At 45.5% G+C, this 24699-nt stretch overlaps 1 protein-coding gene across 3 annotated transcripts in view; it reads left to right on the forward strand.

The window, feature by feature from the left end:
- The window catches only part of LOC136438537 (uncharacterized), a 24251-nt gene extending 564 nt beyond the window's left edge, over nucleotides 1-23687 (forward strand). Inside the window, exons 2-3 of one of the 3 annotated variants that reach the window (XM_066433357.1) lie at nucleotides 225-445; nucleotides 20395-23687. In XM_066433357.1, coding sequence (XP_066289454.1) covers nucleotides 20507-21709 — 1203 coding nt within the window. In that variant the 5' untranslated portion in view covers nucleotides 225-445; nucleotides 20395-20506 and the 3' untranslated portion in view covers nucleotides 21710-23687. Of the gene's footprint in view, nucleotides 1-224; nucleotides 446-553; nucleotides 721-20394 lie in introns of those variants that run through there. The other 2 variants (XM_066433358.1, XM_066433359.1) reach the window with 2 other exon arrangements.
- Nucleotides 23688-24699: the final 1012 nt, after the last annotated feature.

The following is a 24699-nucleotide window of genomic DNA, read 5'->3' on the forward strand; positions in this document are numbered from 1 at the left end:
CTGTATGTTGAATTTGCTTCTGCCTCCCTGCTTGTTTGTTTGTTTGTTTATTTGTTTGTTTATGTGCTTGTGTGAGTTGCTTTACTTTTGAGAACCATCTTTTTGCGCGAGTTTTTGCCTCAATTTTTTTCCAGAACAAACACAAACACAGACTTTCCTTGCTGTTCTTGAAAGGTAGAAAAAAACATCAGGCTCCGTTGGCTAAGCCTTGCATCCACTTGCAGATTTGCAGGGGGACGTCGCCCGTCTATTTCTTCGGACAGTAGACAAACGCCAATCCCGACTTAGCCCGACCAACGCCGACTCAGCCCGACCAACGCCGACTCAGCCCGACCAACGCCGACTCAGCCCGACCAACGCCGACTCAGCCCGACTGACGCCGACCCGACGGCGCGTGTCTCGCCAGCGCGTCCGACCCCCGGCTGCCTTCCGGACGGCTGCTCAGGTATGTGACGAGTTTGGATCACCACGTAATCTCCACTATTAGCCCCCGGCCTCCCCACTTTGGAGACTTAACATATTAGATCGAAGCCATCTTCATTTGGACTAAGAGGTTTAGTTTAGTACAGGTGGCGGAAGAGATAATTGTGATGGTGGGAGGATAGCACAGGTAAATACGGGCGAGTTGCATATTCAAAGCGCAGTGTTGAGGAACGGACGCCACAGAAAAGCTCGCGCGCTGCACAAAACTTCACCGGGCCAGCTTACGCCAAATAACAGGTAAGACGCTTTGGTAATCGCGTTGGAGCGTTACGTAGTGATCTACCCAAGGTTGACGGACATTCGTATGGCTGCGATTGTTGGGTTTGTTCGCTATACAGCGTGTTTCTTATCTCGAGTTTTTAGAAAATGTCAAAAGAAACCTTGCAATAGCCATTCTACCACATGGCAGCTCTGTGCAAGGTGTAATAGCAAAGTGTGCACGTCTGAGCTGTTTATTTATTTATTTATTGGTTCAGCATGTACATGCCAGGGTTGCCCAACTAGCCGGAGGCTATTACTAAGGGCGAACCCATGCGCGGTCACAGGACTGTAGGTTTTGAACCACTCACACCGGGAAGGACCCCTGCTCTTCTCGATATGAGCTGTTTAAGGAACAGTACAGGACAGGACGATGGTTCAATACCCCCATCCTTACTATAATCTCATAATTCTCTGACTACTTGTCCAAGTGGTTAATCTATATTGTATTATGTAATGTTTTACTTCAATGTCTTACTGTCATCGACATAACATGTACCTGTTATTTGTATGGATACAACAAACCCCTGAAATTGTTTTCCCCGTCAGTAATCTTCGTTGTGTAGCGGCCCCAGCCCTATCTAAGTTTGTGTGACCAATCGACAGCTATTTGTCTGGATGTGCGGCGATTTCCGTTAGTCTTATCATTCCTCGTGTTTCAGCGGTTAAAGTCGAGAAGACTCAGAGATAACCATTAGCCACATGCCGACTCTGTGGCCGCCCGCTGGATCCGCGATCACATGTCCGCGTTATCACCAAACAACACTCCGGGAGTACAACGCTATCTCCGCGAATTAGATCAGAGCCGGACGCACGAGCAAGTCTATGAGGTTTAAACATACAGGCGGAACATTACTTGATACAAAATAAGTCAAGCAGCTGGATAAATCCTCTAAGGCGTAGGAAAAAAGAATGGTGTGTTTCCGGTTACTCAACCGGACCGAGTAAAAACCTGCGGACCAGAGCCTTTTATGAGAACACCGCTGGTAATGGACGTAAAGTTTTCATTAGCATTCAAAACAGACGCACTCTATCAACGGATTGAGTCTTCGAACAGTTGATGTAAGAATGTGTTATAAACATACGATACGTCTATGTTCAATTATTGATATATCTGTACTTGTACAATGCAGATACGTTTTACAGTGCCAAAATGTATTTGTTGGATCATTTCGGCCAAAATATGAAGAAAAAAGATCCCTACCTCCACCTACCTAGTATCTACCCTGATTTGTTGGGGACTGAAACCGGAAGCACATTTCATCCCCGCTTTAAGAGCCAGACGCTCAGACATAGAGGTGTATCCCGTTGCTTGATTCGTTTTGTATTAAGGAACGCGAGAGCAGTTTTCAATTCGTGGAGACCCGCTGCGATATCTCCGGGCATAAACCTGTCCCATATCAGCACACTGGTCGGAACGGTTGTTTTTATGTCTGGTCATGAAGCTTTGATCAGTTACGGACGCTCCCTGTCTTGTTTCTATATCATTACATGTGTGTAGTTTGTCGTATGTTGTATATTTAGCCACTGGTACCTCCAACATCAGCGTACCCCGTCAGTATGGCAACACAGTGTATTTTCCTCTGAACATTTGAAGCACGAAAAGAATTAAAAACGCACGGAACCCCGCAGTGATATCCCGTGTGCAAAGAAAACTAAAGCGGCGCGGATTTTCACGCACCGCCTCACTGGTTGTAACGATATTTTAATCATTTTTGTGGAATGGACCCCCCGGCTTTGCCGCTTTGCTGCGAGAAATAACACAGCGTACGAGAAAACGTTTAGTGTTCACTGCGGTGAAACGACAACCACTGTCTTATTCGTAAGAAAATAAGGGTAGATGTACTATTTCATAACATTTCAAGAACGTGTTGACAATGGAACTTATCCCGAACATCCCGAACCAGTATCAAAATTCCAGTAGATTCAAGTTCCGTGTTCGCCGTGAGCAGCAATTCTGTGCTAAAATGATCCCGGTTCTGAAGCAAAGCGTTGGATGTACTGTGTTCAAATCTTCGCTTTGTCGCTGACTCGCTCTTTCGACTGACATGCGAATGGAAAATTTGCAGTTCATAAGATGGGACGGTACGCCACGGTACTCTTCGAAACGCCAGGCAAATGTCCCTTGTAAGACTATCGATGTTGCGTGTCATATACATACAGAACGTTTGTCTTTTTTCTACTAACCAGCGAAGTAGTGCCTTCTTTCGTCAGTTAGAATGGATCGAGACAGTTGTCTACATTCGGTGATCAGTGATCGACAGATTTTCCTCAATCGATCTGCATTCTATGCATCCTAGGACGGAGGCCTGGTGGTTACCAGTTAAGGGAGTGATCTGACTTGATCTGTCAGAGGGCCTGGCTAGCTGGCTTCGCCTGCTTATCATTCAGGGATCTGAGTTGTTACGTTTTCGGCTACTAGCTGGATACTTCCTCTCTTCTCAGGCGACATCCGTTTTTAGAGGGTGGAATCCCAGCCGTGGCTATAATTTCTTCCAAGCCATTAACCAATACTAATATTAACGTTAATGTTAATGTTAATGTTAATTTTATGTAGCTTTTCTGTGGCGCTGTGATATAGGTTGTTGTATATGAGTGTAGCACCACTATGTCATTGTCTTTGTGTATCGTGTGATTCGTGTCTCTAATTGAATAATTCTTTTATTTTATTTGCAAGTTCTTGCCCGAGGGCTAGTTTCAACATAAAAAAATACATAGAAAGTGTATACTGTACAGATAGTGCGGGTTAACAATGTTGACAAGTGGAACAAATGGCTATTGTAAGAACTACTACGGAATACAATATACGCTTTTTTGGGTTTGATTTTTTTTGGAAGCAGTGGAAGACGAAGTGTCCCACTTCTTTTGTAATGAGTGGGTTTTGAGAAGGGTTCTAGTTTTCTTTTCGTCAGTAAACGTTTGGAAATTGTCGTAAGTTTTGGTGTTTTTTAAAAAGCTCTTTTCTTTCCTGATCATTGAAGGGGAAGTTTGAGATAAAATATTAAAAGAATTCTACTGTTGTGGTGCATCTTTCGTAAACCACAATAGGTGTTGTGTGAAAATGAAGAGAACATGTACAGCGATGTTGCCTGTAATTTGCTTCATATAAAGTCGTAAAGACTGGCTGCAGCTTTTTGCACATTTCAACGAGAACGAGCCTGAAACCCGACCTACCCGAACCCTCAGAGTCAGCCCAGTGTTGGGTCTGATGATGTAGTGTTTAAACCCACTTCATAATCACTGACTGATTGATGGATGGATGGATTGTTGAGAGCCACCACCAGGCTTTGGAACACCAAATCCCCTTAACTCCTCACAAGCATATTTTCTGCTTTAACAGTTCCCGCTTATCTCTCAAAGATAGCTCCCTTCCATCTCCCCCTCATCTCCGTTCTCACCGTATCGTGTCCACTCAGACGGAAAGGTGTGCGGTTTGTTCTCTTCTCGAACTCTCGCTTTTTTTCTTTCATTTCCTGCTTATTCCATCTCTGCGCGTCACCTCTGTCCTGAAGTATGAACTTCAATTTCCCCTTTCTTATAAGCTGAAGAAACGCTTCAGCGGAGGAGTAGAAAGAAAAACGTCTTAAAGTCTATCCACAAGACGAATGGAGTCTTGTGTGAAGAACAGCACTGCATAGTGACTGTACATATAGAACTATCACCTTCCGGACTAAAACCTCCTTTAAGTAGAATAAACAGACATAGAAACTCTTTCATTCCAAGAACAATGCAGCACATTAAGATACCCACAAAACCCTTGAGACTATATGTTGTCATCTTCCTCTTTAGCTGTCTTGTGTAATTTTGTATTATTATTTTAAGAATGATGTAGTTTTATGTTTCTTGTCACACTTTGTGTTGTAGGGCAAATTGTAAAGGTGCTTGTGCACCTGTTTTGCCCTCCCTTTCACATTGTGATGAATTCAAATGAAACAGTAAAATTTATTTGCTTGCTTATTTTGAAAGGATGGTCAAAGTTTTGCCTTGTTTGATATAAGTTGTGTATGAAATAAATTTGTGAAAATTAAGAATTAAAAGAAAGTATAAACCTACGTACTTCAATCTGTTGAATAACCAGATTGAAAATTAAATTCTTTATCTACTTCCCGACCGTTGATATAAAGTATCACAGGGGTCAACACAAACAGTAGCGAATCTCAGAAACTTCGCCGTGTGTTTGCTCCAATCGCCTGCAGTTTACGCAACACAAACAGTAGCGAACACTGCACGAAATGACCTCGGATCCTGACGTTCCAGGAGAACTCGGAGATCCGGAACCTCAGATCCGTAAGAATCCAGACTATACGGGGGCCGCACTGTACTAAAACAACTCAAATTTACCTGAATTAACTTTCATGTGCAAGTGGTATACCACATCATTGCACCACTTGCATATGTAGTTCTGAGGTTCCGGATCTCCGAGTTCTCTTGTCTGGATCCGAGGCCATTTCGTGCAGTGGAACCTCGGAACTTCTGTGTGATTGTTTTTTTTTTTTTTTTCAATTGCAAAGTCCTGTCACGTTTTGCCGAGCGTGTTCGCTCCCACCGCCTACAGTCTGCGCAGAGGGACGCCCTCTCCTGCCGACGACTGAGCGCCCATTCCGCGGAATTAGTGAGCGGCAAAGTCCCCCCCCTTTCTCGCCGTAATCCCGTCTTCTCCCGCTGCAGACCGGTCCGTGTAGAACCCATTTCCCGCACTTCGGGCGGATCTTCTCATTTACTCTCCCGGCCGACTATTACTTGTCCGCCCGAATCTATCTCCGGCAGCCCCGCCTGATTTAGCGAGGCTTAGCTCCGATGACGTAAAGAGGCCTCGGAAAGCGATCGGGCCCGTGATTGGAACTAATTGTGCCATTCAGCTATTGCGTCAAAGGGACGCGAGATCACAGCGCCCGCAAACAGGGCATGACGGGGAGCGATGTTAGATTGGAGGCCCGCAAAGTTAGTTACTGATCCGCCGGTACGATTTGAATTGTCCACAATCACAAGACTTTGGTGCAACGGATGGGAGCATAGAAAATGGAAAATTACCGAGTCTTGTACTCAGCAAGACGGTCATAAATCTGGTAGTTTTGAAGTGATGTGACGAACGAATTACTGCGAATTACTGCGCATTTTTGGATTGTTGGAGAAATGAGAGGTGATGCTCGTCCAGCGAAGTCGAGTAAAACGTTGACTTCTTCACTCGCCCTTGTGAGTCCGGGCACTGCTTTCAGAGATAAGTACACAAGGAAATGTTTTCAAGGTTTATATAAAGAAACCAGATAGAGAGAGAGAAAGAGAAAGAGAGAGAGGGGAAGAGAGAGAGTCAGAGAAAGAGAGAGAGAGGGGGAGAGACAGGGAGAGACAGGAAGAGAGAGAGAGAGAGAGAGAGAGAGATAGAGAGAGAGAGAGAGAGATAGGAAGAGAGAGAGTCAGAGAAAGAGAGAGAGGGGGAGAGACAGGGAGAGACAGGGAGAGACAGGGAGAGACAGGGAGAGACAGGAAGAGAGAGAGAGATAGAGAGAGAGAGAGAGAGAGATAGGAAGAGAGAGAGTCAGAGAAAGAGGAAGAGAGACAGAGAAAGACAGCAAGACAGAGGAGAGTCTTGAGTAGTTTTGTGTCTTTCACCTCACGTCCGAAGATCAAGGTCGTGAATTGGAACCTCATAGCCGACGAAATGGAAATGAAATCTTGATCATGTTTTAGCTCGCTGAAAAGCCACTCGTTCACTGGTCATAACAAGAAGGGGCAATACAGAGCTCGATACAGAGCTCAACAAGCCTTTCTGTGAGAGCGATGAGTAGGGCAGTGCAAGTCGTAGTTTTCCGTTCGAATTCCGTAGCCACTCAAACAAACGTTTCGAGTGTTGAGCAGAGAGGCGTATCGCCGGATGGAAATCACTCACCCGGGGTCGATGAACTCGTAATGCCGGGCACAGAAATTCGCACGATTCCTGAATTTGTCATCGTTATTTTCAACAATCTATTTTGACGTAGTGTGATGTGATGTGACGATACATATTTGTAACTGTAGAGATTTGGGATTTTATACATACAATAAGGTTGCTTTCTACGTGTCTGTAATGTTGTCTAGGTAAGCAACTGCCACGGACGTTTTGCGCATGGCTAATTCATATAGACATATTGTTAAAAAAGAAATACTCCTGCCTTTGTGTTAGATACTATCCCTGCTGCATAGCGTGGCCGCAACTTGGAAATCATGTCGTATTAGTTTTTTTTTCCGATCAGCACGGCATTTTGTGACAGCCGCCACTCACTTGACAACCATGGCTGTACCTAGGATATTTGGCGTTTCTTTTTAGCACAACCAGGTAATCTCACCTGCTGACGTTTCGGTGTCTGTCAGACACCTTCTTCAGAGCTTCTGACTGGAGTACTGCTTCTCACCGCTATAAGTAGCCGATGTAGGTAGCGCTTTTCAGCAGGTGAGATTACCTGGTTGTGTTAAAATAAACTTCAAATATCCTATGTTCTACCAACCTTATGAAATCATTTTCGGAAGCATGGCCGTACCGTTTTATCCGATCAGCAACCGTATGAGCTATAACCGCAGAGATTAAGCTCCATCTCTTCCATATATGACTACCCCATCCTAGTCTCTACCAGACTAACAGCGTCGGCTATAGAGAGAACATTTGCCGGGGGACTTTGGCCATGGAGGATAACATTTCCATCAGCTCCAGGGTTGCATATTTGACCCTCTCTCTGTAGCCGACTCCCTTCATACAATTGTCTCTATTTGGCCAATTTCTACTATTTTCCCAGCGACCCGCAGAGACTGGTGGAGGCTAACCCCATCCCAGGAAAACGTTACTTGCAAGTAGAAAGCAGAGAGATGAAGAGAAGCACTCTCGACATCTACCCTTTAAAGTGGAGATGATGCAGAATTACGCGCCCCTCCGGTCTCCGCTAAATGTCACACGTGTTTGATTGTAACAACTCGGTTGCTCGGGTTCCGTTTGATCTTTTGGAACGGCGTTTTCCGCCAGATGTCTGACGTATTCATTTTGCACATCACGTTTTTATGGCGGTCTTTATCGTCCGTCATTCTGCATATCAGACAGGTCAGGACGGCGACGTAACCTTCATTTCAACCGCATTTCAAGTGGCGTTACATGTAGCGTGCGTCTAGTGACTAGTAAGCCTGTTTTGGATCTCAGAGGTACGGATTCAACCAAGCCTATCAGCAGTGGAAGAGTTCTGGCAAGAACCATGTTAGAGACGGTATCCTCCTCCTCCTCTATCTATCTATCTATCTATCTATCTATCTATCTATCTATCTATCTATCTGATATCTATCTGATATCTATCTATCTATCTATCTATCTATCTATCTATCTATCTATCTATCTATCTATCTATCTATCTATCTATCTATCTATCTATCTATCTATCTATCCATCTATCCATCTATCCATCTATCCATCTATCCGTCTATCCATCTATCTATCTATCTATCTATATATCTATCCATCCATCCACCCATCTATCTATCTATTCATTTATCTATCTATTTCATGTCAAGCCGGCTTGGTTGCCCCTTCAACTTATAAAAGTTGATTTCCAATAGGTAAATTCAGGACCAGACATGTTACATCCAGTCAGGTGGAGACAAATAGACCGGCAGCACCCCCCACCCCATTTGAGAGATGAAACATGTTTCCCTGTTTCTCCTGTCAGGCCACTAGCAGCTGAACATGAGTCACTTCCCCGCGGGTCGTCTGCAGACGTTTCGCGCTTTCTCGCGCATATGATTTTAAGTCCTAGGTGGGAAATGTTGTAGCCTCTACCAGGTCTCGCGGATGCATAAGGCTGTAAAAATAGTAGAAATTGGCCAAATAGAGTGAATAGTATGCTAAGGGAGTCGGCTACGGATTAAGGGACCATTTGCCATCCATCCAGAGGTCGCAAACTGTAACTTATTATAGCGGACTAACTTCTCTGCCATGTTATCCGTCTATTTGGCCAAATTCTACGATTTTTCCAGGGACGTGTGAAGCCTGGTAGATCGCCCGAAGCTCGCTGAATTTCAAAATCGCTCGAGTGTCGACCGTATTTTCCAATGAAAATCTCGGGCGACGTCCGGCGAACACTAAAAACTAAAAAAAAAAATGAGATGGTACCATCTCTTGGACATGGACGAAGTCAGTATCGACTAACCTTGTAAAAGGCCAATATTTGGATCAACTTTTATTTCTAAAAATAGCCCGAAGCCCACGTAATCGACAGGACGTCGGCCGTACTTCGGTCGAAAATGCACATTTAAAGCTCGCCAACACGTCGGCCGAGCTGAATTTCTTATTTGTGACGGGAGCTTAAAGGGTTATGGATCGTAGAATTCGGCAAAAACAGGTTGAATCATTTGCCAGGAGAGTCATATCGCGGGGAAGGTATCGTTTCCCGCACGGTAAATGTTCTCCCTATAGCCAGCGTAGTTAGTCTGGTAGAGACTAAGCAAGCCTGGAGAGGATCGTGTGCTAGTGGGACAAGTGTAATTGTCTACTGAAAAGGGTTGCAGTCCTTCTCACTATGTGTTAGGCTGTGGTCACATGCGAGCTCTCACCGATCCTTGGTAAACAAAACCATAATATCGATTGTACCTTGGGCTACTAAGAGCATTTCAGTGTCCACTTCACATGTCAGAAAGAGCAAGGAAAATTTTCCATTTTGTATTCCTTCCCAAAGCTAGGCCTTGATTTTAGCTGCTTGGGCAACCTTGGCTGTTTGTACCTATCATTAATGAAGAAATTTTCCAAAGGACATTGAACCCGTATGTACTGTAAATGACGTCTATCTTTGTTTTATATCTAAGTTTTATAGCAAACTGCGTTTTATTCTAAACGGGAACCATGCGGCTCCAGATGTCTAACTGAGGGATGATTGCGGTAGGAAAGATGTCGGTTAGCGGAGGAATGGATCTACGCTCATATATGAAATTGTTTTTAATCGTTCAGTTTCACAACTTGTTAGTTAAAGTAGATAAAGAGATATTTCCGATTCCCAGAATACTGTACAGTCAGACTTTTTTCTTCCGCAGGGGCACGTCAGCTTAAGATAAACCAAGCTATGTGAAGAGCAAAGAAAATAGAATATGGAAAACGGCACCCCGGCGGAGAATCCGTAATTGATTGATCCAATTAACGGTAATCAAGATCTTGTAGGTTTAATTATCCGGTTGGCTGCGCGGCGCGCGCGTTGTTATCCGCAACGGGGAGAAACCCTCCGTTCCTGGCGCCCGGCCAGCGTCACGACGTCATGACGTCACGTCTTCGCACAACCTGCGACTTAAAATCAGTTTCAATAACAGAAGATGAGTTTCATCTTGTGTCTCCTCTTATAAACTCGAAGACTCTCATCTGTTCTCACATGTGTAACTGACTCCTCATTCATGTAGATAATTTACGGTATAATTTCAATTTGTTTCTTTTGTTAATTTTTTTTGATTATGTATATAAGGATTATTTTACTGTACAGTGTTCTGGGAATCGGAAATCTTTTTGCCTGCGACTTAAAATCAGTTTCAATAACTTAAGATTAGTTTCATCTTGTATTTCCTCTTATAAACATAAACACTTTCATCTATTTCCACATGTGTAATTAGTTCCCGATTCATATAGATGGTTAATGGTATAATTACGACTTACTTCTTTTGTTAATTTTTTTTTGATTATGTATATAAGGGTTATTCTACTGTAGAGTGTTCTGGAAATCGGAAATCTTTCTGCCTGCGACTTAAAATAAGTTTCAATAAATCAAGTTTCATCTTGTATTTCCTCTTATAAACTCAAACATTTGTTTCCACATGTATAATTAGTTCCTTATTTATATAGTTATAATTTATGGTATAATTTCATATAGTTTTAATTCATAGCTCCTGATTCAAATAGTTATAATTTATGGTATAATTTCAATTTCTTTGTTTTGCTATCAATTTTGTTTAGTTTTGATTATGTATATTATCATATTATTGAATTTCGGGGGGGGGGGCACATAGGTTTCTCCCTCACCTCTCCCCTGCATGTTTTTTCTCCTGCATTATGATTTTGTTTTTAACTGTTGGTGAATATGCAAAAACAAATACAGTAAAAAATGATAAAAAGACTGGCGCGGCTGCCTCACAATTAATGCCATTTTTTTACTAAATGCAGAATAGCGTTTGGTGGAATCAACTCAGTGGGTAGTTTTAGTATTCCCCAACGATTTAGCGACAGCAGTTTTTATTCAGACTTGTTGTTTCTGTCAAGCGTGGGGAATGATAGGGGTTGACGGTATGCCAACAAAGTGTTAGGACCAGCTGTAGTAGGTCTTCTGAGGCTGTTGTCATTCTTGTATCTTGTTAACTATGTAAATTCATTCCACTTTACTTTATTTTACTTTCAGTAGGATTTTTGAATTCAAAATATTTTCAAATGCAGCACGAGTTACTTTTCTTGGGATTTTGTGACAAATGAATTGTTTTTGTCTTTGATTGTACATGTGCGGATTCTCTGGTATACAAGGCATACGTTTTTACTTGTGTTTAATTTCTTATTCTTCTTTATTTTCATCACTACATTTACTACCTTACTTTCTTTCGTCTGTTACTCCTACGAATTTCAAAGTTGAGGTCGTGTTTACAACTCTGACATGATTTTAAGTTTAAGTTATCGAAACCCAAATAAATAAACCTCACCCCAGACGCTTTGCTCTAATCTACACTAACACACACACTTCATGTAACCGCTCTTAAACCACCTTTGACATTAAAAGGTGCAGCCTGTTTGCATCTTGTAGATCGTTAGAAGTAGTCTGCAGCTGTATGTTCTAATGTCGCGCTGACATGACCCATCGTTATCACGCCTACGGCGGACCCGCGACCGGCCTGACAACAACTCGGTCTTAAAGCCCCGTTTATCAATACTTGCAGCGCTCTGTCTTTATCTATGTCAGGTTGTGCGAGTATGAAACTGTGGAGCCGTCTCGTGATTGATTTTTGTGCATGCATGACGTCTGTGGTGTCGACGTATTTGGTAATCTCCAAGCAGATGGTGGCAGATCGTTACGCTTTTCTAGTTTTTTTAGCTAGATAAAAATGTAACGATTCTAACCTCCAACATCTGCTGGGAGATAATCTATCAATTTCTTTTTATGATCCAAACTCTTCTGGGTGGCACCGCCGAATGTCTGATTCGAGGGCTTCACCTTTTAAGGTGAAAGAAAGACAAAGTGAAACTTTTAAAACAAAGAGAACCTGATACGGATGTTCCAACTAACTTACAGCGTTGTTTCTCCGTCCTTTTTCATAAAGTTATCTAGCCATTTATCAAATGGAACAAGTTCCGAAAATGCTACATTGTGATCAGTGTAGTGAGCTATGAGATGCACGGAGCGGGAAAAGTCACATTGACAAAACCGATCTGGGTAACGGCCTGGATAAAAGTTCTAAAAGGCATATCGTTGAAACGTTACTAGGATATGCTTCAATCAGTGACTTAAAAAGTAACAAGACACGTAGACACTAATTGAAGAATGTTCTAGTTTACTGACGTCTAAACGGGAATTCGGCAGCTCTGTCTTACTGAAATACTGACTGCGCCGGGAAAGATGCCGGTTAGCTGGAGGATTAGTGTGCTCGGGTTATCTGCGGCAAATGTATTGCAAGTGTTAAGTGCCGCATGTGGGCATCATATGTTGTGGGTGTAAGCTTTAAGATAAAGCCCCATGTGGTCATACTTGTAGAGCTGAAGTCAAGGCCAGGTGACCATGATACAGTGTTCTCGTTCTAGGGCCCCCTATGCTGTAGTTTTGACACCCTATGCTGTGATCTAGACCCCTATTTATTGCTGCGTTTCAACCAGCATAGGGGTGTTTCTTTCTGGGAAGAACCTTGTAACACTTAATAAATCTTATAAAGAGATCATATTCGGCTTTAAAATGAGGCTGTGACAGAGGAAAAACTTTACTTCACAAAATCCATCCCTCAAAATACAGAAAATAGCGTGTCTTTGGGTTCTTCATTTAAAGATGCCGGACTCCCTACTCTGGTCATGTCTTCGGCACTCCGCGTGTGGCTTGTGCCACGCCAAGTTGGTCTTCTGTACCTGATCCTTATGCCGTGAAAAAATTCTGGTGAGAACCCTGCATTATACCTATAGAAGCACGTTCCATGCTGTGATGGTATCCACGACCTGCCTTGCTCAAACACACATGATCATCACATTTCCGTTCAAACAGTTGACCGGTGGCGCCATTGACGTCATCACCCCGGGTCGTCACGGGAAGAACCTGACCTTTGCCCTCACGTTGCGCCCGTCCCGACATGCCTTGTGAAGCAAAGTAGGGAGATTAGCAGTGATCTAATTTTTGAGACCATCGTGTGATTTTCCAGAAATCTGAAAAGTTCAGGTAGAATTGCAATGGAAGTTTTCTATCCAGCCTCTCTGTCTTTTATCTGTGCTATCTTTTTACTTGTCCACCCCCTCGCCTTAAAGTTTTGAAATGGTTGCCTTGGATTCAAACTTTTCTATTGCAACAGGGGATCCCATTCTTTCGAGGAGGTGTCTGGTGATTGTAAAGGTGGCCTGTCTTCGTGGGACAAAAAAGAGAAACAAAACGGGAAATTGAACCCTCCACAGTGATAGAGGCCAACAGGCCGCCTCTCTACCCTGCCCCGCGCTTGGCTCACAGAAGAGACCGCGGCAGCCGAGACTCGCGCCACGGCCGAGCGGCGGCGATGACGCAGGTCCGGTGAAGCGCGTCTCGTGATGAAGAGGGGACAATCATCCCGCCGCCCCCGCCACGGATCCAAACTACCCCAATCAATCGGGCTAATACTCCACTCAAACCGCCGGAATGCAAACACGACGCGAGTAACAATGCGCCGGGCGTGGAGCCGAAGTCACGGGTCTGACCTGTGCGGTTGTAATCATCCTTCTTAACGGACTTACGTTCAATCACAGCGTGGAAGCCGCCACGGTCTTTGTACGGGAGATGCTCCGATCAGATTACGGCTTCCCGCCTCTGCCTTTCAAACACGGCCTCTCTCTCTCTCTCTTTTTCTACTCGAGCCGAGAGAAGGAAATCGATAAAGGCTTTTAGCTCCTCGCGTTGTCTTGAAACCAGACGTATCTTTTCTTAAATTGCCTTGAGAGTCGCGCGTAAAATTACAGGCTTTTGAATGTCACGAAATAGACACACACAAGCCTGAGACATGATAGTGGTTAAGCGGCATCGACCCATCAGCGCCCGAAGGCATTTATCGCGCTCAGCTCTGGAATGGTTTTACCTCTTAAGGGACGACCTCATGGGCATATGTGTCTCTTTTCATTGCGAACAAATTTTCACGGATGTTTTTGGCCTTAAGGTGTGCAATAAAGATACGTAGATACGTACACTTCAGCCAAACGCCTCCGCCGCCTGTTATGAAGGCTGAATAATAGCCTACTGCGAAGCACTTCAGCCCTTGGGTCAGCTACGGACGGCTACGTACACAACCTGCCCGCAAGGCTGATACGAGGCTAAACATCCCTTGGAGCCTGTTACGGAAGGTACAAACATCCCTTGCATGAAGCTTAAGCCTACTACGGAGGTTATAAATGCCCCTAGGAGCCTGCTACGGAGGCTGTAAACGCCCCTAGGAGCCTGCTACAGAGGCTATAAACGCCCCTAGGGGCCTGCTACGGAGGCTATGAACGCCCCTAGAAGTCTGCTACGGAGGCTATAACTTAACACACAGAGTATGGTATACCGAAATTTAGATTCTACATTTTTGCTCGTTCAAAACTTCTTTTTGACTTTGAAATTGACCTTGACATTCTACGCCATTAGTATCCGTTTCCTGAAATATAATTTTTTAAATTTACATCATGTATTTTCTCATTTCGCAGCTGCCTTTTACGACTACAGTATGGCCAAAACTTTTTGTTGCTCTTGTTGGAGAAGGACGAAAATTGATGCGCGCAGGGACGTCATCCATACAATCAAATCAATATGGCCTAAAATGGAAGTAAGGTGGCAACACAAACTCAAACCAAATCCACAAACTTATACAGACGTCCCCGTCCACACATGATAAGACATCAGAAGACTCACAAAAACAATCTTGAAAATATCCAAAGGAGACTTTCAAGTGTTGAAAGAAATCTAGAGCAGTCAGATGAAGGTGATTTTCAATTTGGCATGAGATCGTCTCCCTATCTGTTTCTGTAAAAGATGTTCCCGCAGATCGTACAAAGGTCGGTGCGGGGGCGGACGTGATAGAAGCATCCTCGTCCACCAGGACCTTTCCGCTCTACGTTACATCGCTCGCGGAAAAGGCCCTGGTAACACGGGGTGGCATCCATGGTTATTGCAGGTCGAGCCTCCAAAACAGCTTCAGCCAATCAGAGTGGTTAAAACCCATTTGCTTCCACTCATCGGAAGCAAACGCGCAAAGAACGCTGGGAAGCTATCAACCAATCAGTTTACGTGTTACGGCTAGCTCATTAATTATTTATGAGCTACAACTGCCGTTTGTCCCAAATAAGGGTTAGCTCATTAACTATTCATTAGCTACAACTGCCGTTTGTCCCAAATAAGGATTAGCTCATTAATTATTCATCAGCAAGTCTCGTCGACCTGCAATAACCATGGATGCCATCCCGTGTTACCAGGGCCCTTTCTGCGAGCGATGTAACGTGGAGCGGAAGGGTCCTGGTGAACGAGGATGGATAGAAGGGGCCATGAACGGCTTGCAGCTGTATGTAGAATCCCGCGGAGATAGCCTGGAAACCAGACCCTTCGCGCGATGCAAGACGATAACCCCTTTTGCCGGAAGGCCTAGTATGGGATAGAGTTGGCACCCGGTCTCTCTTGGCAGACGATCTGTAATATCTTGATGAAGATTAGACATCCAGGTAATAAGATACGCCAAAAAAAGCAGTTACTCAGACAACTGGATATGATTTTGGAAACGGTCAGACGTTTCAAGTAGCATCCACTACTTTTCGTCAGTGACTGTGAGCAAGATTAGTCGAACAGCAGGTCTATAACCACGAACTCTGAATTGATATGCAAATAAATAGAAGACACTTTTTAAGATAGTCCAATAGAAAGCAAATTAGACAACTGAAGACAAGGTTGAAGTAAAAGGGGACAATAGCTCCTATTGTTTTAATATAGGAGCTAAAGCTGGTTTGCCCCCAAGGCTATGTCCCAAGTGCCAGACAGTTCCACCCTTAGCCCTCCTTAGACCTGTAATATCTATCGCGCGAGAAGTAATTAGGGGCCCGTGTGCTATCTGTGGCGGCGGGGCAAGTTGCTTCCCCGGCCGAGGGATTAGCGCCTGGAGCGCGGTGGTCCGGTACCCAGACTTCCGCGGAGAAGACGGATCGGCCGTGACAGACGCGCAAGTGTTTCCGTGCGGCGCGGATCGCTGCGGGGAGGTGTTTCCTGGCGGCAGAGTGATGGATGTCGGCGAGGCTTGCCGTGCGCGTGCTGATGCCAGAGTAGTAATCTTTCTACAGGCTCGATCATATTCGTCACATCCTATCTATCTACCTATCTTTCTCTTGGCTCTGAGTATTGAGTATACAGTTTTCAGCACACATGCAGGACGATAATGACTAACTAGTGAGGAGAGTAAAGGAGGCAATCTACATCTGGGCGTCGGATAGGAGGTCCTGTGTTGGGGAGAGCCACACCCCGCGCACGTTAAAGAACCCACCACACCTTTCGAAAAAGAGTAGGGGCATGCCCCGGCGCGGTGTGCGATGGTCCAAACCTTACAGTCTGTTCTGGGTTGACATCTTGAAAAGGTGATAGTCCCCTGTTATGTCAATCCTTCCACAAATGTGGTAAATCTGAATAAATAAATAAATAAATGAATAAACAGCCTTCTCTCCACCGGGAAGGGGGGCAATATCGACCTCCAATAACCTTTGAACCATCGCTGACGTCACACGTGAACAAAACCACGTGTCCAGAGCGATCGGGTCAGAAAGCTGAGGAAGACTGTGAGACCCAGTCCAAAACTCCGTTGACTTAAAAAAAACCCATCTGATTCCGTTTTCGCCACGGCACTTTATCAAATGTCACAGAACGTTGTACAATGTGTGGCTTATATTAAGTTTCTAACAGAACATTCTGATTTGACGACTTTCAAAATGGTGTGCGGACCTAGATATAATGAGTTCGAAGCTGACATTGTAAACTTATATTTCACAATAGATAATTTTGCAGCTAACAGCAGTTCATTGATGTACCGAAACTCCGTTGACTTTTTGTTTCGTTACCTTCGCCATTTGCGCAAGGTTATATTTTTGGTCCGGCTATTGTGGAGTGACGTTATGTAGGCGACATACTAGTAGCTCTTGAAGCCATGTGGATGTTCATGATTTTCATTAGGTAGCTTACTGTTGTAGAGACAGAGATCAGGTTCGAAAATGGGCCTTCTGGCGGGTTCATGTAGTACTTCAATGGACCTTTTGTGTTTGTTGGTTTTTGGAGAATAGTTTAACTTTGATTCTTCATGATGTATTTTACCAACTGCGGTGAACGTTCCTGCTGATGACTGGTTCTGTTAGCACGAAAGTTCGTCTGAGTCGGTGAATCACATGATGGTGAATTGAAACTGCTCGCTGACTGAAATAAGTTGGACCCACTGGTATTTTCAACTAAACCGCTCATTCCTCCAGCTATCTGACTCAATTGATCCGGACACGCGACTTGAGTATAGGGGCTACCGGGCCTCTCTTGTTGGTTCGATTTCCCAAGTGCCATTCACTTTATGCCCTACAACGCCATGGCAATTAGACGTACTACTCAACAGACGTTAAAAGGGGGTGTAGATGATGTACAAATTAGGAAAAGAAGCGTGGCCACATCTGTTTGTAGATTGATAAGAGCTCATAGATACATCAAAGGACGCACTTTTCTTTCTGTTCTTACACCCTTTTGTTCGACAAAAAGTGGCATCTCCAAAGGCTTCTGTCTTGCTGAGAGGGAAGTCTGTAGTGTCGGCAAAAATCAATCCTTTTCCGCGCCGAAGACAGAAGAGCCGTGTATCACTTTCTGACCGAAAGACTCCAAAACGCATCGATTCCACTTCATGTCGGCATTTCTCACCTCCCACGCACGTAATCCCTTTGAAAAGGCGGAAAACGCCCGGATCGTGAGAGCGTGAAGAAGGTCATTAGCTTCATGGCCCTCAGGGAGGAGCCAACTAGTGGGGGGTACAGACTTTCAGGTGTGATTGAGATGACGTGCTCGCTACGTCACATGTCTCGATGATGTCGGTAATGATTTTCTACTTAACGGAACTTTTGTCACAATGAATACATTGGACACGCACACGCACACGCACACACACACACACACACACACACGCACGCACACACAGAGGCATACACACACACAGATGCATACACACGCGCAAACACACACACACACGCAGAGGCACACACACACAAAAAGACAAACACACACACACAGACGCGCACACACGCAGAGGCAAACGCACACAAAAAGACAAACACACTCGGTCACACAGACGCGCGCGCACACACACACACACATACATACACACAAACACACACAAACACACACATAAAGGCATACACGCGCGCAAACACACACACACACACACATGCACACACACACAAACACACACACACACAGACGCACACACACATGCACACACACACAAACACACACACACACAGACGCACACAAACACACACACACACCGACATTGTTCCACCGCCCGAGTCTCCAGCAACCCGAAAACCACCAGCAAACGATGCAGCAAAAGCCAGCAACGCAAAGCATCTACTCAAAAAGTAAAAGACAGGCATGCATATGGCTTTACGATGTGAGGATGGATGTAGGAAGATTACGGGAAGAAGTTGAGAAGAATGGGGTTTAGAAGGTACGAGAACGTGTCATGACCGACACGAGGCAGCGTAAAATCCACCTTACATTGGGCGATAAACCCAGGCAAGCCCGGCCGCATGAGCACCCCTATCGGCCGCCATGACGGACTACATACATCATCGGACATGACGTACAATTTGCGGCGATTCCGGGCGCCCTGCAGGCCGGCTTAACTCGAGCGGTGTAATCTATCCCCCGACAAATGCCCGCTGACAGGCGAGATGCCTTTCATTAACCTTTAACAGCCTCGCGTTAAGATCCAGCGATCGCGCACTCCGACAGCCGCGCACATACATCTTAACCCGCCCACGCTCCTCCGTGCAGAATGCCCCGCGTTAAATCGGGTTCGATACGAGGCGCGGAGGCTCGCAAAGCCGTTCGTTAGGGTCTCCCTCATCCCTTTAGTTTTTTAAAGCGCTCATTTTAGGAGAATATTACCGCCAACAGCGATGTTAAAGGGAGCGTGGGAGGACCATACGCTTTTACCGAACGGACACATGTCATGTAGCTTTGAGTTTGCGGCCAACAAAGACATTCGATGACTTTGTTCATTTTAAACGAAGTTTGCGAATTATGATAGTCTGATTTCTACTGGACAAGGAAACCGTGTTTAATCTAGAACCAAGAGAAGCAAACTTTTCAGACGGAAACCAAAATGTATAAAAGGCAAGTTCATGAATGATCAAACTAGCTATAATCTAATGTTCATGATCAAACTGTGGGAAGTATCTGCCTCTAGCTGGATCCTCGTTCAAATGCGTAGTAAGGCAAGTAGTTGTGGCCTAGTGGTTAGCGCCTCCGTCTCTGAAGCAGATGGTCGAAAGCTCGCATTTTGGGTGTTGTTGCTCATCGTATTTGCACGCTACTGGAAAGGTTATAAGTCAGAAACGAAGGTTCGGATGTTGCAAGACATAGTCTTTGTTCCTTGTACTAGTTAAGTTAAGGCGATGCCCCCGGTACAGTGAGCCCGTGTATGTCGTACATAGTGCCAGTGCATCTTGTTATAATCAGCGGAAAATTGAATTTGCCTTTTGACGTCATATCAAAGGCCTCCTTTAAGATCAAATCCAGGCAAAGACGTCAGATGAGTCGACTTTGTATTTTTCTGACGATCACGTCAATGCAATAATCTGTCACCAGAAATTAGCACTTGAACGGAGTCTCTAGGCGTGGAAAATGAGCGATTCCCTGGTCCACCGCCCGGCATGCTGATCCGCCGGGCTGTTTGTCACGCCGCCCGCTTCGTCCTGACGTGAACCCCGGGGATGACGTCAAACCTGGCGGGGTCTCGCCCCGGCGATTCCCGGGTCAACACCGTGAGATTGGATCGTTTATTCGCGTTAATTACTTCATTGGGAGGATTGTTCTGGACTGCAGAGTAGGCGGCCGGGTCTATTCCGAGAGATGCCTTTCATTTCCGCGTTCGTAACTTGTAGGGCAGGTCCACTCCGGGAGAAAGTTTGGCGACACCGCGCGAGAGAGCAAAGTGGATAGAGCCGAGGGAAACACAATTGAGTCCGAATGGCTTAACCTGCCAATCATTGTAACATGACGTAACGCTTCACCTGTCAATCACCTGATTACGTAACGCTTCTCCTGTTAATCATCTAATGACGTAACGGTTTAGATGTCAATCACTTGATGATGTAACGTTGAACCTTCCAATCACATGATGACGTCACGTTTAACCTGTCAATCACATGATGACGTAACGTTGAATCTGTCAATCACATGATGACGACTATTTTTCCTTTCCTCACAGGCGGTGTGACGTCATACCGGTGTTCTCCTATCGAGCGTTGCTTCTGTGATTACTTCGAACTGGGAACGAGAGTCTGTGACCTAGGAACGACAGTTTCACCGCTGCCGCCGCCATGGGCTGGGCCTTCATGCTGTTCCCGTTCCTCCTGAGCCTCTTCGCGCCGTCCATCCGCAAACCCAGCTACTCGCGCTTCGTCTCGCGCTGGGACGCGGCCTGGAGGCCCCAGCGCTTCGGCAGGGACCCGAGCCGAGTCCCGAGGAGCGACCCGTACCCTTACGATGACCTCCAGCGGTGGCTAGAGAGAAAGCAGCAGCAGCAGCCGCCACCTTTCGGCGCCGGCACCTTCCGAGACAACCACTTCGACCCAGGCCCGGACTTCTCTGACTCGAAATCACCGGCAACATGGGGTAAAGCGCGATTCTCGAATGACCTTTTCCCGACAGCCCTGGCGCGGTACAAACCGTCCAACCAGCGGTACGAAAAGTTTCCATCTCCGTTTTCAAACCTCCCGAACCACCGGCCGGTCCACGGTACGAACCGTCCATTGGGCTACGGACACCAGGCGGCAGATCCGTACCGGAAAACATTCGAGGCTCTGATAGACATGGTCCAGAATCGCCTGTTAACCAACCTGTTACAACGGCTGTGGAGTCAGCACCAAGGACAGGCCGGGAACGGGGCTTCGCCGCCCAACAGTGTTGTACAGCCGGCACGATTCCCGTCCCACGACCGCCAGGCTTTGTACGGAAACAAGCTCCAAACTCCACAGCGCGAATTCGCCTCCTGGCGAAGTTCAAGTTCGCGTCCGAACGAAAGTGCCGGGAAGGACAAGGTCAAGATCAAGTGGAGTCGACCCAAGGTGCTCCTGTCCAAAATGGCGCCTAGCGGTGGTCGGCAGCAGCACGGCTCCAGAGGTCCATCCGGAACTAATCTCTACTCCGGGTACTCCGGAGGAACGTCTGGCAGCAGGCCCTCCTCCGCGCATTCCGGAGGAACGTCTGGTAAAAGCCTCTACTCGATGCTTTCCGAAGGCACATCCGGCAACGGCCTCTACTCCGGACACTCCGGAGGAACGTCTGCTAAAGGCCTCTATTCCGGGCATTCCGGAGGCACAGCCGACAACAGCCTGTACTCTGGGCTTTCCGGAGGATCGTCAGGCAATAGCCTCCACTCCAGGCCTTCTGGGGGCGCACCCGGCAACAGCCTGTACCCCGGATATTCCGGATACAAGCAGCCCGGAAACCCAGAATCCAATGCAATCTATCCGTTGGCCTTCCGGAAAACCAGAGAAGAAGGAAACAGGAAAATGCACTGAAGACAACTTCGCCGCCTCGATACAGCAAGCACAAAGTAACCGGACCACACACAATGGACTGTAGACTGTAGAACAGGGTTAGTTGATAATAATCCTCCCCGAGAAATAATTCCGCATTATAGAAGCGTAAGAGAGTTGTTTTGAAAGAAGGAATCATTCAGAAATATTAAATGTTCCACTTGGGAATTGGCCATTGGGCAGTCCTAGCACGTAGTAGAGACAGAGCAACTTAGCGTTTCATTTTCCGTGACCTGTACGGTCAAGTATTAGAACCAATCATGTCTGTAGATGCATCAAGTAACTAGAGAGAGCACAAGAACTAGGGTCTGCTCTCATCAAGGGAGAAGACATTTGCATAAAACGATCACGGTCAGAGCGACTTTCGATTGGATGGTTCAGAGCACGTGACAACATTTGACGACTAGTCAGATCATGAGTAAATATACGGTGGACATCAAGATTAACATGGTTAAGATATTTGTCTCTTATTTTTTTGCCAAAGGGAATCATGATCATGCCGATTTGGTTGATGTTGTTCAGTAGATGGCTATTTCATGCGGGCACCTCCGTATTCCTGGCTTTATTCTGATGAGACGAAAAGTGAACTAAATCAACGAAACTGGAGTAAAACGACGGCATTTGCGGGGAAGGAAAACGGTAGTTAACAGTGAGCTGAAACATCAGTTTGTAGTTCTCTTATGGTCCAGGAATTCACTAAGGCCCTACATAGAATAGCCTCAGAGTTAGATTGAATAGGAATTCATTGGAAACAGCCAAATCAGCTTATGGTCATCGTCGTCGTCGTCGTTGTTGGTGTTGGTGTTGCATTGTGTTAATGCTGTGAAAACGGCCTTTCGGTTAATATCAAGATACTCAGCAATAAGCAAAAAAATTACGATGCAATCTAGAAAAAGAATATCGACAAACACATTTATTGATGACGAGGCTGTGGCAATTCCTCTGAAGTGGTGACATTTTGGCGAAAGTGTAAGGCACATGGAATTTGTGGCAAACTCTGAAACAGACGAGGGAATTGTGACAGAAAATGTAACAGATGAGCGATGTGAGGAGAACTTAGTCAAATAATACCCAAGTGAAATTGTGGCAGATCTTTGGGAGCCTGTGACGAGGATACGTGAAATTTGTAATTGTGTGGCTATTGTAGCAGCAATGGGAACAGTGTGTGACAACTCTGGACCTCAGAGTGACGCGGCCGTCTGTGGCAAGTCTGTAACGCGAGGAAATTGTGGCCGATCGGACAGTTTGTGACAAAGTTGTAGCGGAGCCACCCAGCGAGTATGTAACTATTATAACCAGGATTGGCAAGCAGAATATGCTGCTACCAGAATTATTACAAACACAGAGAAACTCAAGGACCTGCCAGTCTGCACGTGCAGATACAAACAACCTACTGTCTACATTCCACACACAGTATCCTACACACAGTAGTTATGAGACATGCTAGCCTGTTCAGTTTCAAATGTACCGTTTACATGTGTTTTAACTATAGTAGATGGTTGCTGAAGTGCTGTGAATACGTAGCATATTTCTGAGATAGAATTGTTTTAAAGAATATCATCAAAATTCCAGTGGCACCGAATGTTGGGTGTTTCACAAATTTAGCTGACGAAGCTCCTATGATACCATAGTGGCCCAGGGGGCCTCATCCTGGACTGTTTTGATGCGTTATTTGTTACGAAGCAGTCGAAGCTAAAGTGACCAAAACACGTGTAAACAAGAACACCAGAATACGTGGCAGATCCACGTTTACAACTAGCACTACATTACATAACCGCACAAGATGGACCTGAGAAGTATTGTAATCGGAACTGTTGTCTCGGACCTTTCCTAAGGCGCCTTGAAGGATGTATTCTTCCTTGTACTAGTTGTCCCGAGCAGAAATGCGATGAATCGCTCGTAGTAATGCCATAGACACTTAAATGAATTGCACGAACAATAAACCGGATGGAAAAATGTAGGATTTTTGCGGTTGTCATTCGTCTCACATTTATCAGTAAGTATTCAGCAGTAGTGTTGCACCGTTAAGAAGTTTAGTCACAGATAAACACATGTTTCAGTAGATAGCTATATCACTGGTTCTAAACCAAGTGTAGTGTTGTACCGTGTAGTCACAGGCAATCACACGTTTCAGTAGATCGCCATGTCACTGGTTCTAAACCCAGTGTAGTGTTGTACCATTTAGAAGTGTAGTCACAGACAATCACACGTTTCAGTAGATCGCCATGTCACTGGTTCTAAACCCAGTGCAGTGTTGTACCATTTAGAAGTGTAGTCACAGGCAATCACATGTTTCAGTAGATCGCCATGTCACTGGTTCTAAACCCAGTGTAGTGTTGCACCGCTTAGAAGTGAAGTCACAGACAATCACACGTTTCAGTAGATCGCCATGTCACTGGTTCTAAACCCGGCCTGGCCAGGCTGTCTACAGTATGAACTGGCAAACTACAGTGAGACGTGTTAAGCTCTCGGCCCTGTGTTTGAGGAGATCCATGCATCAGGCATATCAGATCCCCTCCACGCCCTAAACATACTTAAGAACCTACTATACTTCAATAAGCAGTGCCACTAAATCCCTCGATGTCATTTACCAAAGGAACAAAACACGGGTAACCTTAACCTGTTACAACGGTTATGGAATCAGCACCATGGCCAAACATGGCAACTGCATAAGTGAAGAGGGAGGAGGGTATGTGTTTGTGTGTGTGTGTGTGTGTGTGTGTGTGTGTGTGTGTGTGTGTGTGTGTGTGTGTGTGTGTGTGTGTGTGTGTGTGTGTGTGTTTGGGGTGAGGGGGGGGGGGGGTGGATGTGGAGGCGGGCACCCACGTTGTTCGTCCAGACCCTTGTATAAAGGATCACGTTCCCTGGCTGTTTCAGTTGTAGGGTATATTTGTTAAAGGGAGGCGTTGCTGGCCCTTCCCATTTAACGTACTCTAGGCATCCTCTCAGACACGGGACCACTATTTTGTGTC

The sequence above is a fragment of the Branchiostoma lanceolatum genome, chromosome 7, assembly GCF_035083965.1.
Source record: "Branchiostoma lanceolatum isolate klBraLanc5 chromosome 7, klBraLanc5.hap2, whole genome shotgun sequence".
Classification (NCBI taxonomy): Eukaryota; Metazoa; Chordata; class Leptocardii; order Amphioxiformes; family Branchiostomatidae; genus Branchiostoma; species Branchiostoma lanceolatum.